Source organism: Mandrillus leucophaeus, unplaced genomic scaffold, assembly GCF_000951045.1.
Source record: "Mandrillus leucophaeus isolate KB7577 unplaced genomic scaffold, Mleu.le_1.0 Scaffold4, whole genome shotgun sequence".
Classification (NCBI taxonomy): Eukaryota; Metazoa; Chordata; class Mammalia; order Primates; family Cercopithecidae; genus Mandrillus; species Mandrillus leucophaeus.
In genome coordinates, this window is record NW_012104253.1 from 10,270,044 (window position 1) to 10,286,026 (window position 15,983).

Consider the following 15,983-nt stretch of genomic DNA (forward strand, 5'->3'; position numbering starts at 1 on the left):
TGTGTGTGTGTGTATGTGTGTGTGTGTGCGTGCTCCTGGCTTTGGTGGTAAGGATAGGAGAAGTAAGTCCCTGAAGAAGAAATGCAACCATGTACTCCCTCTGAGTCTTAAAGGAGGGACTTCAGGTTTTCAATCGCCTTTTATGGAAAACTTGGCCCTGAAGAAGTTTGAGAGAAGAACCCCAAATATTCCTGGCAGTTAGGCAAGCAAATGAAACAATACAACCCAAAGCACGATGACAATGATGCTGTAGCAAATTTACTAGAAGCCGTCCTCTGAAAAGGGTGCTTAGGAGCTCTCGTCTGGAGTCTGCGCCTTGCTCCTGCTCTCACCAGGTGGCTTGTCCTAACACTGCATCTGTTGCCCCCTGTGTACAGTAGGGCTGATAATCCCTGTGCTTTGAGGTTCTCCTAAGGATTAAATTAAATAAGACAAAGCCAGTGTTTCTCAACAAGGGCACTACCAGTACCTGGGCAGGACCACTCTTCATTGAATGTGACTCTTCTGAGTGTTTCAAGAGCTTTCGGGAGCCCGGCTGTTCCCCAGCTAAACTCCAGCAGCACTCCTCCACCAGGCATTAGGCTGATCCAAAATGTCACCCCTACCTCCTTTACACACACCCCTCCCCATGCCTTTGTCAGGAGCCAGTGTTACAAAGCATGTAATATTCTATCACTTCATAAACCCTTAATAAGTGAGAATACTATACTTTTTGAATATAGTTCTTAATTTCCCTCTGTTATCTTTCTGGAAGAGGAATTAAGAAATGAACTGGGCCTCATTACCCCCAGGCTTGATAGAAAGGGGAAAAAACTGCTATTGAGTACTTTCGGCGTGCCTAGAGCTTTGTCCATTGGCTGTCATATAATCTCGAAACGGCCCCACACCCAGGAGGTGGCAATATCATTTGCGTTTTGCAAAGGGAGACACTGAGTTTCAGAGAGCTGCTTTTGCACAGTATCAGGCAGTGACTTACTGCACAGCCTTGATTCCAAGGCCCCTTCATTTACAATTCAATCCCCTTTGGGAAATAGATCCTTTGCAAGTCAGGGGGTCCTTGGGGTGCATGGGGTAGAAAATGGTGCTGAGTTCAATGGGATAGAAAGAATAAGCCAGAAATAGTTTCATCACAGTCGCTTTATTTTACCCAGGGGTAGAACAATTTTTAAATTGATTTGCATCTTCCAAATTTTCAATCAGAAGAAAATCTGAAGTGTATGGAAGCTGCCATTAAGTGAACCCACACTGTGCCGCAGAAAAGGGAGGACATAGCCTTGGGGACGTGCCCACAGGACTTTGACCAGCAAATGCATTTCAACAGAGCAGATAATGAGACAACATTTGTCCCTCCTGACAGCTGGCCTTTGTGGTTTGGCAGACTATTCAGGGCACCAGGGGCTACAAACCATTTGCAAAAATATAACCTCTCTTGCACTGTCACAGCATTTGCAGTTGATCCAGAAGTCATTGGTTTGGGCAAAAAAGAATATTAAAGTGCCAGTTAAGACACAAATGTTATCAGGACAAACTAATGAGGAGTGATAGAGGTGGTCAGCAGTGCACAGCTGCTGTGCAATGAATGGAGAAGTGGAAGAGTTGGATTGGAAGGGAGAAGAGAAGGCTGCCTTCCTTACTGAGAACATCAAGGTTTGGGAGCGTCCCAGTAGCAATGTGGTCATGAGTCTTTTACAAGAACCTGAGGATGTGTGTAGGGTGGGTGGGGGGATGGGACTGAAAGGGAAAGGAGAGCATGGAACACTGGGCAGGGTGAGCAGAGACAACACTGTTTGTACTGCAGTTTCCCCTCCAGCTCTGGCTGCATTCCCCGCCCTAGAACAAGGGGTCTTCCTGCTCCTGTACCACTTTGATCCCCTGGAATTGGACTAAAGGCTCTTCTGGCACATTTTATAACTTAAAGCACAAGAGATATCACATTTGTTTGCAACGGCTATCTTAATAAATACTACATGCCGGGCAGCTTAAGCAACAGACATTTTTGGCTCACAGTTCTGGAGGTCCAAGATCAGGGAGGTGGCAGGGTTGGTACCTTCTGAGGCTGTGAGGGAGAATCTGCTCCAGGCCCCTTTCCTAGCTTTGCCTCTCTCCCAGTTTGCTGGCCATCTTTCACGTTCCTTGGCTTGTAGAAGCACCACCCTGATCTCTGCCTTCATCTTCACACGGCATTCTCCCTGTGTGCTGTCTGTGTCCAAATTTCTCCTTCTTGTAAGGACATCAGTCCTATTGGATTAGGAGCCTGCTCGAATGACCTCATCTTAACCGATTACATCTCCGATGACCCTATTTCCAAACAAGATCAAATCTGGAGATACTAGGTGTCTAGACTTCAGCATATGAATTTTGGGCAGAAAAAATTCAGCCCATAACAGATATCATCCCCACAGCTCTGCAGCAATAAAAAAAATAGAGGTTTCAGCCTCTGCATGTGACAAGAGGCTTCCCAGATATTAGAGGCTGGACAGAGACATGGAGACAGAGTTCCTGTCTCTCGTCACTCCTCTAGGCTCCATCAATCCTGCTACTTTGCTACCCACTCCTGGGCTGTCCTCATCCACACGTCCAGATGGTTGATCCTCACATCCCCACTCCAGCTAATGAACGACTGGAAAGGGGGAGGGCACTCTTCTTTCTCTTGAGGTCTGACCGAGGCTTTGCACATCATCCTTTCCTTTCCAATGGGCAGGATCATAGTCAATAGCCTTGCTGGATGTGAGGGAGGCCTAACATCACTGGCAGCGTGGCCAGGACATTTGCTCCAAGCATGTTCTTCTCAATTTGTCATCACATATATATTTGCATATTTAGCTATTGAGTGTCACCTAAGCTAGTGTCAGTTAAACCCTAAACTCTAGGAAATCTGAAATTTTGTTTACTTCTTTCCCCCACTAAATAATGAGGACCTAGTGCACTTCTTGGACCAGGCAGATGCTTGAAAGTTAATGAATGATTGAAAGAATGACTGGAAAGAAGAAAGAAAAAATAAAGAAAGAAGGAAGGAAGGAAGGAAGGAAGGAAGGAAGGAAGGAAGGAAGGAAGGAAGGAAGGAAGGAAGGAAGAGAGGGAGGAAGGCTAGACTATGAAAGTTGTTTTGCTGTGGTGGTGGTGGTTGTTTTTAAAACAGATTCTCACTCTGTTGTCCAGGCTGGAGCGCAGTGGTGCAATCACGACTCACTGCAGCCTCCACCCTCTGGGCCCAAGTGATTCTCACACCTCAACTTCCAGAGTAACTGGGACTGCAGGCACATTCCACCACACCCAGCTAATTTTTAAAAACTTTTGGAGATAGGGGTCTCCATATGTTGCCCTGCCTGGTCTCAAACTCCTGGGCTCAAGCGATCCTCCCACCTCAGCCTCCCAAACTGCTGAGATTACAAGTGTGAGCCACCATGCCTGGCCAGGAGTTGCCGTTGTTGTTGTTTTTGTTGTTTTATAGCCCAGAGACTTTTACTCAACAAAATCTTAGAAACCTATATGTAAAGCAGATAAAGGGTTGCTACCTTCACTGAAGCCTTAGAAGAAAGTGTCCAGAATCCTAATTGTCCACTGCCTTATCTTCTTTAGTGCCCCTCATGGCAGCCCTGTGGGCACATTGTGAAGATGGGATTTGTGATATGAGCAATAGAGAATTGTGACATTATTTATGGAGAAAAGTGACATGTTCACCCTCTTGTTTTCAGAGAATGGGGCCAGCTTGGCTTTGGCTACTGGGAACAGGGATCCTGGCCTCTGTCCACTGTCAATCCCTTCCTGCCCATGGAGATAAAAGTCTGCAGGGGCCTCAACCCCCTGGGCATCAGCTCTCAGAGCCAGCCCCCGCCTACCGCAGAATCACACCCACCATTACCAAGTTTGCTTTGCGTTTGTACAAAGAGCTGGCAGCAGACGACCCTGGAAACATCTTCTTCTCGCCGGTGAGCATCTCTACCACACTGGCCCTGCTCTCTCTTGGGGCCCAAGCTGACACCTCAGCTCTGATCCTGGAGGGCCTAGGATTCAACCTCACAGAAACCCCAGAAGCCAACATCCACCAGGGCTTCCGGAGCCTCCTCCACACCCTTGCCCTGCCCAGCCCCAAACTCGAACTAAAAGTAGGAAACTCCCTGTTCCTAGACAAGCGACTAAAGCCTCGGCAGCACTATTTGGACAGCATCAAGGAGCTTTATGGAGCTTTTGCCTTTTCTGCCAACTTCACAGATTCTGTTACAACTGGGAGGCAGATTAATGACTATGTGAGAAGGCAAACATACGGGCAAGTCGTGGACTGCCTCCCAGAGTTCAGCCAGGACACACTCATGGTTCTTGCCAATTACATCTTCTTCAAAGGTGAGGCTTGCTCAGACAGAATTATTGCCACTGCCTCTGCAAGTAAATGCTCTTACAGCAGAGAGCCAGATAACAGGTTCTTTGCTAACCACTTGGGAAAATCTATGAATAAGATAGAGCTTTCCCACCCTTGCGTGGCCACAGTCCATGTGGGTTGGAAATAAGTACAGACGCAAGCAAAATAACTCAGTGGGATGGTGATGTTCTCCTTGCGTAGGCATTGGGTCCCACAGAGTTCCCAAAAGAGACACCCATCCAGACTTGAGAAGCTTCCTGGAAAAACAGCCACCCAAGCTAAGACATGACAGTGAGTTTTATCCATTCAGGTGAAGAAGCTTGGGAGAGGTGGGGCAAACAGGGTTCAGGTTGCAAAAACCCAGCATATCTAAAGGTCTAGGGAAAAGAGATATTGTTGCATTTTCAAAGAACTGAAACAAATTTAATTGGGATAGAACATCAAACACAATAGCAGAATAATAGCAAGGAGCCAAGAGTTGCAATGTAGAGGGAAACAGAGCCACGTTGAGGGTTCCCAACTTTATTCAGGGAACCTTAGAATTGCCAAAGAGTTTTAAGTGTGAAGTGATAAGATTACACATTTTTAGGAAGATCAGACTGGCTACAATTTGGAAGGTGGTTTGGAAGGGAGAAAGGGTGAGAAAGGAGAGACAAGTTGGGAGGTTTTCAAAGTGGTCCAAAGTAAGTAGAATGGTGGGCTTGAATAATGTTGCGGTTTTGGAGGCTGAATCAGCAATACTTGGTCATTGATTGGGTGTGGGTATGTAGGACAGGATGATCCAGTTCTCTTGTTATCAAGACCAGTGCTTGCAAGGGGTGTTTGTGGGGACAGATTTATAAGAAGTAAGAGAGAAGATACTACACATGTGAATGTAACCATGACCCCAAAATTCTGCATTTCTAACTACATCTTAATGGGCTTTTGCCTAATGTAAGACGTTTTATTAATTGAATTCTTTTTCCTTTTTCAGTTTGAAGATTAGGGATTTGGGGTGGGTGGGTGAAGGAAGGAGTTCTAGAGCATCTCTGTAGAAGGTTGTTGTCCAGAGGCAGTTTGGTTGAGAGGAATTAATTCAGTGTGTGCAAAAGCAACCTGAGCTGCACAGTCAGTCCTCCCAGCTCTGCAAATCAGTATGTTTAAATACATTCACAAAGACTCAGTTTGATCATCCCTTATATAGGAATAATAATACTTATTTCTTATTAATTTTTATGATAATTTAAAGAGATAATGTCTAGCACATGGAAGGTGCTTAGTAGACGGAAAAATACCGTTCAGCTTCTTAGAAGCTAAGTTCCTCTGAAATGGAACAAAATCATAGGCTGTTAGGGCTCAAACACTGGTGACTTGTCCTAGAGGCCTGACTCAGGCCTAAATTCTGGTCTCCTGGCTCTGTATCTATTCCACTTTTTTGCCATATACTTGCATAGCCAAGAGGAAGTGTGGTTTTGTGTGTGTATATACCCAGAGGTGATCTCTTGAAAAGAGTTCTCATGGCCTTATGGGATTTGTGTCCTAAGCCAAGTGGAAGCACCCTTTCAGTCGCTACCAGACCCAGAAGCAGGAAAGTTTCTTTGTGGACGACAGGACCTCTCTCCAGGTCCCCATGATGCACCAAAAGGAAATGCACAGATTCCTCTATGACCAGGAGTTGGCTTGCACCGTCCTCCAGATAGAATACAGAGGAAATGCCCTGGTGCTTCTGGTCCTCCCTGACCCGGGAAAAATGAAGCAGGTGGAGGCCGCTCTGCAGCCAGAGACCCTGAGAAAATGGGGCCAATTGCTCCTGCCCAGGTAAGTGTCACAGCAGAAGGATGCTAGCTGACCTTGCTCAAGAACCCCAGTAGGTCTTGATCAACTCCAGCTGCGAAAGCCCAACATCTCGATTAGGCTCACCATCTTGTCCTTTACTAACTGTGTGATCTTGACAATTTTCTCACCTTTTTTGGGCCTTTACTGTAAAACAGGACATGATACCTGCCTCATTGGGTTGCTCAGTGGATTCATTGAGTTTCTACCCATAGAGAACATAGAACTCAGACTGGTATGTGGAGCATAAGAAGTGCTCACCAGGCATTGACTGTTATTATACTTTCCTGGTGTCTGTCTGGTCCCCATCTCCTTTCCTCTTGCTTTCCTCTCACCACCGCACCCCCACTTAACAATTCACTACCAGAAGGTGGTTAAGTGCAGCCAAAAAATCAGATCAAAGACAGTGAAAAATAATCATGGCTGGGTGCAGCAGCTCAGACCTATAATCCCAGTGGTTTGGGAGGCCAAGGTGGGAGGATTACTTGAGGCCAGGAGTTTGAGACTAGCTTGGGCAATATAGCAAGACTGTGCTGCAATACAAAATGAAATATATATATATATAAATGGCGTCACTATGCCATTTAACAAACATGAGGAACCTGAAGCGGAGACGGGTGAGAGACGATGGCTGCTTGTATTAGGGGATGCCAGGAGGTGGATTTAGGACCTATTCAGAAGCTGAGCCAACAGAACTTGCTGATGTATCAGATATGGAAGTGGGAAGATGTTGACAGTATTTACTTCATGTGGTCATGATGTGGATTCCATCAGTTCAGACTTGAAAAAACATAGCCAATATCTGACACCTAGAAAGCCCTCTATAAATGTGATGAAGATGACAAAGACATGTAGCTGTGCCTGGAGTCTTCTCAGATCCAACCACAAGATATTCCAGGAGGTCCAAAGAGAAGGGAGCTGTTGGTATGGGTAGTGGAATAGTCCTCCATAGTGAACAGTGTCATGGGAAGACTGGTTGCCTCTCGTGCTGGGAAATGCCTCTCTCCCCCACGGCTCAGGCTGCCAACATACAGAGCAAGAGTGGCACATATAACAAGAGAGCACCATTTCTCTGTGTGTTTCTCTCTCCAGTCTGTTGGATTTGCACTTGCCAAGATTTTCAATTTCTGGAACGTATAACCTGGAAGACATACTTCCCCAAATTGGTCTCACCGACATACTCAACTTAGAAGCTGACTTCTCAGGAGTCACTGGGCAGCTCAACAAAACCATCTCCAGGGTAAGGTGGTGAATATGGATGTGTGTGGGCAGGTGGGGGCAGGGAGGAGGTTTCTCCTTTGGCATGTGGGACATTTAAAAGTCAAGTTCTCTGTTCTTTGTCCTATGTAGACTATTTAATACCACAGTCTTTAAGGCTTCTTTTCATAGGCTTCTCCTTCTCTATCTCCCCTTCCTTAGGTTCCTTCTATTCTTCAGGACAGGAATACAGGGTTCTAAATAGAACTGATGGTCGTTTGGGGTCAACCATGCAGCCAGAATTTCCCCAGGTGTTGGATAGCTTTATTTTGATTCCTGATACCTCTTTCCAGGACAGCAGTGAAACTCTACCTGCCTTTGTTGTAGCTCTAGAGGGTAGTGAGGTATGAACTAGAGGTGCATCAGTCAGCTTTGCTGCAGTAACAAAACAATCCCAGTTGTTTTGTTACAGTGCCTTACTGTAACAAATGCTTATTTCCTGGTCATATTACCTGTCAGAAGCAGGTCACTACCATCAGCCACAGGGCTGCTGCACGCATCTCCCTTCCAGGAAGTAGGTTAAAGAAGCCCCTGTTTGGGGCAAACCATTTTCATACCAGGGGAGGAAAGCAAAAGAAGATGTGCACATGGCTCTAAACACTTGTCCCCCACACAGCCTGTGCCATGGCCACTCACGTGCCATCAGTTGAAGCAAGTCCCACAGTCCAGATCATCTCCCCCTGCAGGCAGCACTGCCGGTCTTGTGGAACTGTCAAGGACCGATAACCCTCCAATGGGAAGACAGAGTGCATATTTGGGAATAACAATGCATTCGTCATGGAAGAGAAGACACAAAGGCCTTTCCCTGAGCTTCAGCTGTCCACTTCGTTTTAGGATAGACTTGTCCATTACCATTTGAGTCTTCATTAGAAACTTCATAAGGAAGTTATTCTGTCTTTTATTTGGGAAAGGTCAGCTGAGGGGGTGAATGTGCACCCAAGGCAATGGAGACACAGTCTTGTGTGCACATACACGTGTGTGTGCGTACGTGTGCATGCGTGCATATGTGTGCGTGCATATTTGCATGTGTGTGCATGTGTGTGTGTGTACGTTGGGGAGTTAACAAAAAGGGAAAAGAAGTAGTTTAGCTTTTTTTTTTTCTTTTTCTGAGAGAGAGTTTCACTCTTGTCGCCCAGGCTGAGTGCAATGGTGCAATCTCAGCTCATTGCAACCTCCATCTCCTGGGTTCAAGCGATTCTCCTGCCTCAGTCTCCCAAGTAGCTACAATTATAGTCCGCAACCATGCCTGGCTAGTTTTTTGCATTTTTAGTAGAGATGAGGTTTCACCATATTGGCCAGGCTTGTCTCGAACTCCTGACCTCAGGTGATCCACCCACCTCGGCCTCCCAAAGTGCTGGGATTACAGGCGTGAGCCACCGCACCCGGCCTAGCTTTTTAAAGAAAAAAAAAAAAAAGAATTTTTTTCACACTGACCTTAAATGCTAGATCTATCTTTTAATATCGCTTTTTAGTTAATTGAAAGGGATCATCAAGGCCAATGTTTTATCCACTTTTTTCAAAGCCTCAAAATCCTTTCTTCCTAGGAAGTAGTGTTAAAATGAGACTAAAAAAAGGGAAGTTTTTGGCACAGAGGTTGGCAGAAGGCTTGGCACATCAGACATGCAGAGCACTTTCTGAACATCATTGATTTAAGCTGAGTGAGCCATTTTATAGATGAGAAACCGAGACTTAGAGAGACTATGTGGAGCTTGTAGCAGAAAATGACAATAAGGCCTGTGCCACAGGTACACCCAGAGGCTGGAGAGATGCTCCTAAAAGTTGTTTTTGGGTTTTGCAACCTGGTACCTGCTTAGCAGCACTCTAGTTCAGGCCCTTTCGTCTCCCCATTAAAGAGTGATGGGTGATGTCGGTGTAAACCCTTGAGATGCGCAGTGTCTTCTCCTTGAAGGCCCCCGAACTGATGCTGTCTTCATCCCCTCTTGTCCTCTAGGTGTCACACAAGGCGATGGTGGACATGAGTGAGAAGGGGACCGAGGCCGGAGCTGCTTCAGGCCTCCTCTCCCAGCCCCCATCTCTGAACACCATGTCAGACCCACATGCCCACTTCAACAGGCCTTTCCTCTTGCTCCTTTGGGAGGTGACCACCCAGAGCTTACTCTTCCTGGGAAAAGTTGTCAACCCAGTTGCAGGGTAACCGTGGTGGGAGGCCAGGGGTTATCTTATCTCGCCCTAGACCAAACAGATAGGGCAGCACCAGCCTGCATCCTGGGGCTGCTATGTGGACCAGTTAATCAGTGTGCCAAGATTCTAATAAAGTTGACCTTGGGTTCTGTGAACACTAAAGAGCAATGCTTACAAGGGAGGGCCAGCTTCTAGCCACTCACTCACAATTGTCCCAAATCTGGTGTTAACTGTGCTCAGAAAGTTGAAAATGAGAACAACCCTCGTGTTATGGCCTCCCAGGAGACGTCAACCGCTGCTGCCGCCATTGTAGATACTTGCTGCGCGTCCTTTGGGTAAGGGTCATAGTGAAAAACACAGAGGGCATCAGCAGGAGTAAGTAAGTTTCTCCCTTCATAACGGCCAATATGTGCTGTACAGACAAGAGAGGTTGTCCTAAAATGTCATTGCCCAGACATCAGGGGCTAGATCCCCTCAAGAGGAGGTTGGACCTGTGTCAGGGCTCCAAACTACACCCCATGTAGAAAACCAGGTGTGTGGATGGGCCAGCGTAATCATGGGTCAACCTGGAGGGAGGTCGAGTTCAAGCAGCAAGAACAGAGCATCAGAGCCCAGGGCAACACAAAGACCAAAGAAAGCAGGAAGGCAAACATGGCCGGGAGGGATGACGGACATCGGGCAGGGTCAGCGGGGTGAATTGGGGGCCATATTCAGTTGCGATGGAGCCTCCATTAGAGATCGAAAGTCCTACTCCCCCATGTGTGCCCCTCCAAGAGACATTCATTTGAAACTAGTTGGGAAGCAGAAAGAGATGCCCAGCTGCCTGTGTGTACCACTTGGATGATAATACCCATCACTACAATGAACTCCGTGCCCAGACACACCGGAGGGTAGGATATAGGTGGTGTGTATCTAGGAAGGAGCCCTCCCAAAAAGTGCTACAGTGGTGGAAACTCCTGACCCTACTCCAAGGAGGTGAGGCTCAGATCCTGAAGACCAGGTAAGCTTTAAATAAAGAGAAAAGGGTAGGACAGTCTGGGAGAGGCCAGAGGAGAGATGTGATCGGCAAAAGCAATGGGTAAAGAGAGGAAAAGGTATGTTCCAGTAAAATGAGAGAAAACCAGCTTTGCAGCCATGGAAAGTTCAGGTAGGATCATGGTGGAAGGCAGTGTTAGAGAGGTGTTCAGAGATAAAAGTCTGGAGGCTTTAGGTCCCCGTGGAGTGGGTGTGAGCCTGGTCTTGTAGACAGTGGAGAGTAGCTGCAGGCCTGTGGGCAGATGTGGATATGGACTAAGTAGTAATGGGGAAGTCATCTGTCAATTGGGCATAGATAAGAATGAGTAGGGTGAAGCCAGGGTAAGGGCCAGCCAGGTTGGCAACATGCGGTCCACTCGACCACCGACCATGCTGCATGCAGGGCTATCAGAACACATGCATCCACTGCTTCAGTGTAGATTTATTAAACACCTCCTATGCCAGGCACTGGGAATGCAGCAGTGAACAAAACAGATGATAGGTCCTGCCTACATGGGGCTTACATTCTAGCAGAGGAAACCCAGCAGTAAACAAAACAAGTAAGTGAAATATGTACTGTATGACAACAGCAAGGACTTTTCAAGGACTGGTCAGCAAGGACTGGTCAAGAATATGCCCGGGAAAGTCTCTATGGTGCACACGAAGGGGCAGCTGGCCCCTGATGGTGACAAAGTGGACTACTCAGTGGCGAAGCTGGATTTAAGCCCAAGGCTGCAATGTCGCCACAATCATCCTTCTTGATTAAAGAAAACTGCAACTGAAAGATCCCTCCCTGTCATCTCTTCTGAGAAAGTGGCATTTGATTGAAACCAAAGTAGTCAGTGGTCTAAAGATATTCATTAACTGACATGGAGGTATGGACGAACCCTTCAAGGCTTCCGTCTTCTGCACCCAGTGCTGCCCAGGGAACACACTATTGAGACGTGTCTTGTGTTCACTGAATGTTAGACACCAATATAAGCAATTGACAGATGTCCATAAACTTACTATTTCCAACAGTCATAGGAGGGAGGCACTGCTACATCTTCATCTTACGGGTGGGTAAACTGAAGCACAACATGCTAGCATATCTGGAGCCTGGATTTGAACCCAGGCTGTTCATCTCCGTAGCCTGCTTGTTTCATCTCTATGCCACACTTCCTTTTGTGAGCACAACTTAAAAGCCCTTCAGCCATGCCTCGTTGGCTGCCACACTGCAAGGATCCAACTCCCAGGGTCATAGGAAGTAGGAGAGGGAAGAAGTCACAAGAGCAGGAGCATCTGGGGAAGACTTTCTAGGGAAAGACCCAGAAGCATGGATGGAAAGTTGGTGGTTTAAGAAGCACTGATTGAGGACAGGGATGTGCCCTTTGTTGTTTATTTCTGTATTCTGGTACAGACACTAGCATAGGGTAAATAGTATAACCTTTTCTACCTTAATGCTGTGAGGGGAAGTTGTACCACGTGGCAGAATTCCATGACAAAGACTCAGAGGCAGGAAAGAAAGCAGCCTGGTGAAGGACATGGTATAAAAGTACACCCAGTTTTGGGAGAGAACTTAGTGAGAGAGACCCCGCTTTACTCCAAGCTGTGTAGACAGCACTCTCTCTCTTTGGCCTCTTGCCTTCCCTTCTCTTTGGGAGGCCAGTTGAGGCAGGCTCCCTGGACTCTAGTGACATCTTACACCCTTCAGCTGGCTGGACAACCTTGGACACATTGCTCAGCCCCTCTGTGCCTCAAGTTCTTTTGCAAAATGGAAAGTGTAAACCTTGCTTTACAGAATTGTAGAAATCAAATGAAGACATAAATATGAAACATTAAGCACTTGATACACACTAGGTGCTCAATGAAGTTTCCTTCTGGCCCCATCTTTTGGCTTTTCCAACTGTCAAGGGTGCTCTTTCCTCCCACAGAGCAGAGCTCAGTGCCAGGTAATGTCAAAATTCCCCCAGTGGTCACTGGCCACATAACTACCTCCCAGCGAAACCATGAAGGCAGCACATCAAACCCCAAAAGTGTTGATGGAGAGGCCTCAGGGGCTTTATTTGGGCACTAAAAGTGACATCTTGAAAACAGAACCATTCTTGCTGCAGGAACATTAGCTATGACACTATGGCATTAAGTGGGGGAATACTGGCCCAGGGATCAGGGCTGAAATTGCAGAGGCCCACGTGAAGGAGAGCCACGTGATTTTCTCTAGAAAAGCATCATTGTTAGAGATTGTTCACTGGGTTGTTTCTCCTTTTCCCCACTAAGATGTCTCCTTCAGTCATCTGTGAATTAGGTAAGAGTCTCTCTAAGCATACATTTCAGATGTATTTACACTCCAAACCAACCTTTTAACCACCTAGAAGAATGGACCATTTTCAAGATAAGTCAACAGCCATCTAAAATTTATATTTTCAGAGATCTTGCAGTGCTCTCTCTGGTGGAATTGAACCATCTTTGTAAGGCCATAGAGTCCCCAGTATACTTATTTTGACCCTGGAATGGAGGTAAGTGGCTTGGAATGTTGGGACTAATGCCCTGGCCAGTTCCAGCCTATATGAACACACAGGGCTAAGTAATGAAAATATCACTGGGGACACTGGTGTCTGTCGTTCCACCTCAAGGTTCTATGTGTTTCACAGAGACCATGAAAATATTTGTAAAATTTCTATTTCCTTTATTCTAGCCATGAACAGAGCTGAGATCTTTAAAGTTTTCTATGTATGGGTGGGTCTGTTTCTAGACTGTCTATTTACAATTCTATTGAATGATTTGTCTTCCCTTGTGTAATCTAGCTTTATAAGTCTCGATATTATGTCAAGTCCTCCAGCTTTGTTTTATAGAAGTATTTTATTTGCTTATGTTGTTTAGTTTTGCTTTCAATGTTTGTTTGTTTTCCTGCCCACTCCACCAATTCTGGCTACAGTGGCTGGTGACTCTGTTTCTCCAGCTGCCCCACCCCTTCTCTTCCCACACTTATATAAGCCTCAAGTCCTATATTAAAACTTTTTATTTCACAGAGTATTTGGAGTGTCTCTGTTTTCCTAACCCAGACAGATTCATCTGAAAACGTCTTTGTTCTGCCTTCATGCTTGAAGGATATTTTCACTGGGCACACAATTTTAGATAGCCAGATGTTGTCTTTCAGGGCTATAAAGATGTCACCCATTTTGGCTTTCATTGTCTGAGTTAAAAAGTTATCTGTAATTACTATTATTATCCTTTGCAGGTAATCCATTTTTCCTTTTGGCTGCTTTAACATTTTTCTCTTTGTTTTTGTCTTTCAATTGTTTTCAAATGACATTCCTAGGTATAGTTTTCCATGTATTAATCCTAATTAATCTTAACCTTAATGAATCCTAATTAATGTTAGGGTTCACACACCTTGAATATACAACTTGATGTCTGTTTTGGAAAATAGATACTATCTCTTTAAAAATTGCTTCTATTCCATTTTCTCTTCTTTCTCTGGGACAGTCAAACATATATCAGATGTCTTCATGATGTGCCATGTCTCCTTCGCTCTTTTCTGCATTTTCTATTCTTTTTTCTTCCCGTGTGTAATCTGGATGTTTTCTACTATGCCTATCTTATACTTGTAGTCTTTTCTGCTATGTTTGATCTGCTTTTAAATAAATCTATAAGACTTTTAATTTCAGTTATTTTAATTTTTAGTGCTAGGGTTTTTATTTTATTCTTTTTATGCATTTTTGTTCTCTACGAAGTTCTTTATATTTTCTTCCATCTTATTACACAGGACAGTCATGGTTATTTTAAATCCTGTGTTTGATAACTCCAATATCTGATTACCTGTGAATCTCTATAGTCTATTCTATGTTGTTCTCTTGGTGTTTAATTGGTTTTTCTGTTACCTGGAATGCCTGGTCATTTTCACCGAATTCCGCACAGCGTGCATCAAAAATTATGTGGCTTTGGGTAATACTATCTTCCTCAAGAGGAGATTTGATTTTCTTCTCAGGCAGATCGAGTATAAAAAGATTACTTTGATTCAGCCAAGGATGGATTTCAGTCCTTTGGGGAGTCTGGTTTATTTCTCTTGGGGTTTACCCCTATAATGTTATCTTTGGGAGATGTCAACTGAGAGCCTGGGCTATTTGTGAGGGCTCCTCCCTGTTAACATGTTTATACACCAATTTTTGTCTCTTTCATTCTGTGAGGCTGCTAAAATCTCTGCCCTTCTAGCAGGTGGCTTTGGCATAATTACTTGATATCTCATCCCACACATGCATCACTTATGACGCAGAAAATTACCTTGAAGGGAAATTGCATGCAGGATATTGCATCTGCTTCATCATGATTATCTTTTATCTGGAAACTTGATCCCTTGAATCCTAATTACTTGTTGACTCTGAATGTTAACTCTGAACTCCAATTTTTGTTTCTCCAGCCCATTGTCACTATTAAAGGCTCTAAGCCAGCAGCCCCCAACCTTTTTGGCACCAGGGACTGGTTTCATGAAAGACAATCTTTCTACAGATCGGTGCTGCAAGGAATAGTTTCAGGATGATTCAAGCACATTACATTAATTGTGTACTTTATTGTTCTTATCACATTGTAATACATAATGAAATAATCAAACAACTCACCATAATGTAGTAGTACCCGTGGGAGCCCTGAGCTTGTTTTCCTGTAACTGGACAGTCCCATCCAGGGGTGATGGGAGACAGTGACGGATCATCAGGCATTAGATTCTCATAAGGAGTGCACAACCTAGATCCCTTGCATGTACAGTTCACAATAGGGTTCACACTTCTATCAGAATCTAATGCCACTGATGATGTAACAGGAGGTGGAGCTCAGGCAGTAATGCTAGCAGTGGGGAGCTGCTGTAAATACAGATGAAGCTTTGCTTGCTAGCCTGAAGCTCATCTCCTGTTGTGTGGACCAGTTCCTCACAGGACGCGGACTGGTACCAGTCCATGGCCTGGGGGATTGGGGACTCCTGCTCTAAGTGACTGTCTTCTGTTCACCTTTATGCCTCAGACTTAAAACCAGCAAAAGTCCTACAGGAAAACAACAGCAGCAAATGTAAGCCTCACCTCAGTGCAGTTCTCCTCTCTCTGGAATCTCCTCCCAATTTTTAAGTTATAGCATTCCTCATTGTGCTCCAGTACCTTCAGCCATCTAAATTTTATATTGTATTTGTCTTTTATAATTTTCTTAAGAAAGAGTTAATCTGACACTAACTTCTCTGTCATAGTCAGAAGCCAGATACTTTCTTAATAGAGCAAAGAAACCCCAATCTGTAATGCTGTGCCGGCTGTACTAACCCCACGTGACAGTAATTTCATGTGTCACCTGACTGAACCATGCAGTGCCCAGATCTTTGGTTAAACACTATTTTAGGTGTTTCTGTGAGGGTGTTTTTGGATGAAATCAATCTTTAAATTAG

The 15,983-nt window shown here is 45.2% G+C and overlaps 1 protein-coding gene across 1 annotated transcript in view; it reads left to right on the forward strand.

The window, feature by feature from the left end:
* SERPINA11 (serpin peptidase inhibitor, clade A (alpha-1 antiproteinase, antitrypsin), member 11) overlaps positions 1-9,723 on the forward strand; it is an 11,943-nt gene extending 2,220 nt beyond the window's left edge. Inside the window, exons 2-5 of the mRNA XM_011991698.1 lie at positions 3,696-4,341; positions 5,881-6,154; positions 7,262-7,409; positions 9,378-9,723. Coding sequence (XP_011847088.1) covers positions 3,699-4,341; positions 5,881-6,154; positions 7,262-7,409; positions 9,378-9,581 — 1,269 coding nt within the window. The 5' untranslated portion in view covers positions 3,696-3,698 and the 3' untranslated portion in view covers positions 9,582-9,723. The remainder of the gene's footprint in view (positions 1-3,695; positions 4,342-5,880; positions 6,155-7,261; positions 7,410-9,377) is intronic.
* Positions 9,724-15,983: the final 6,260 nt, after the last annotated feature.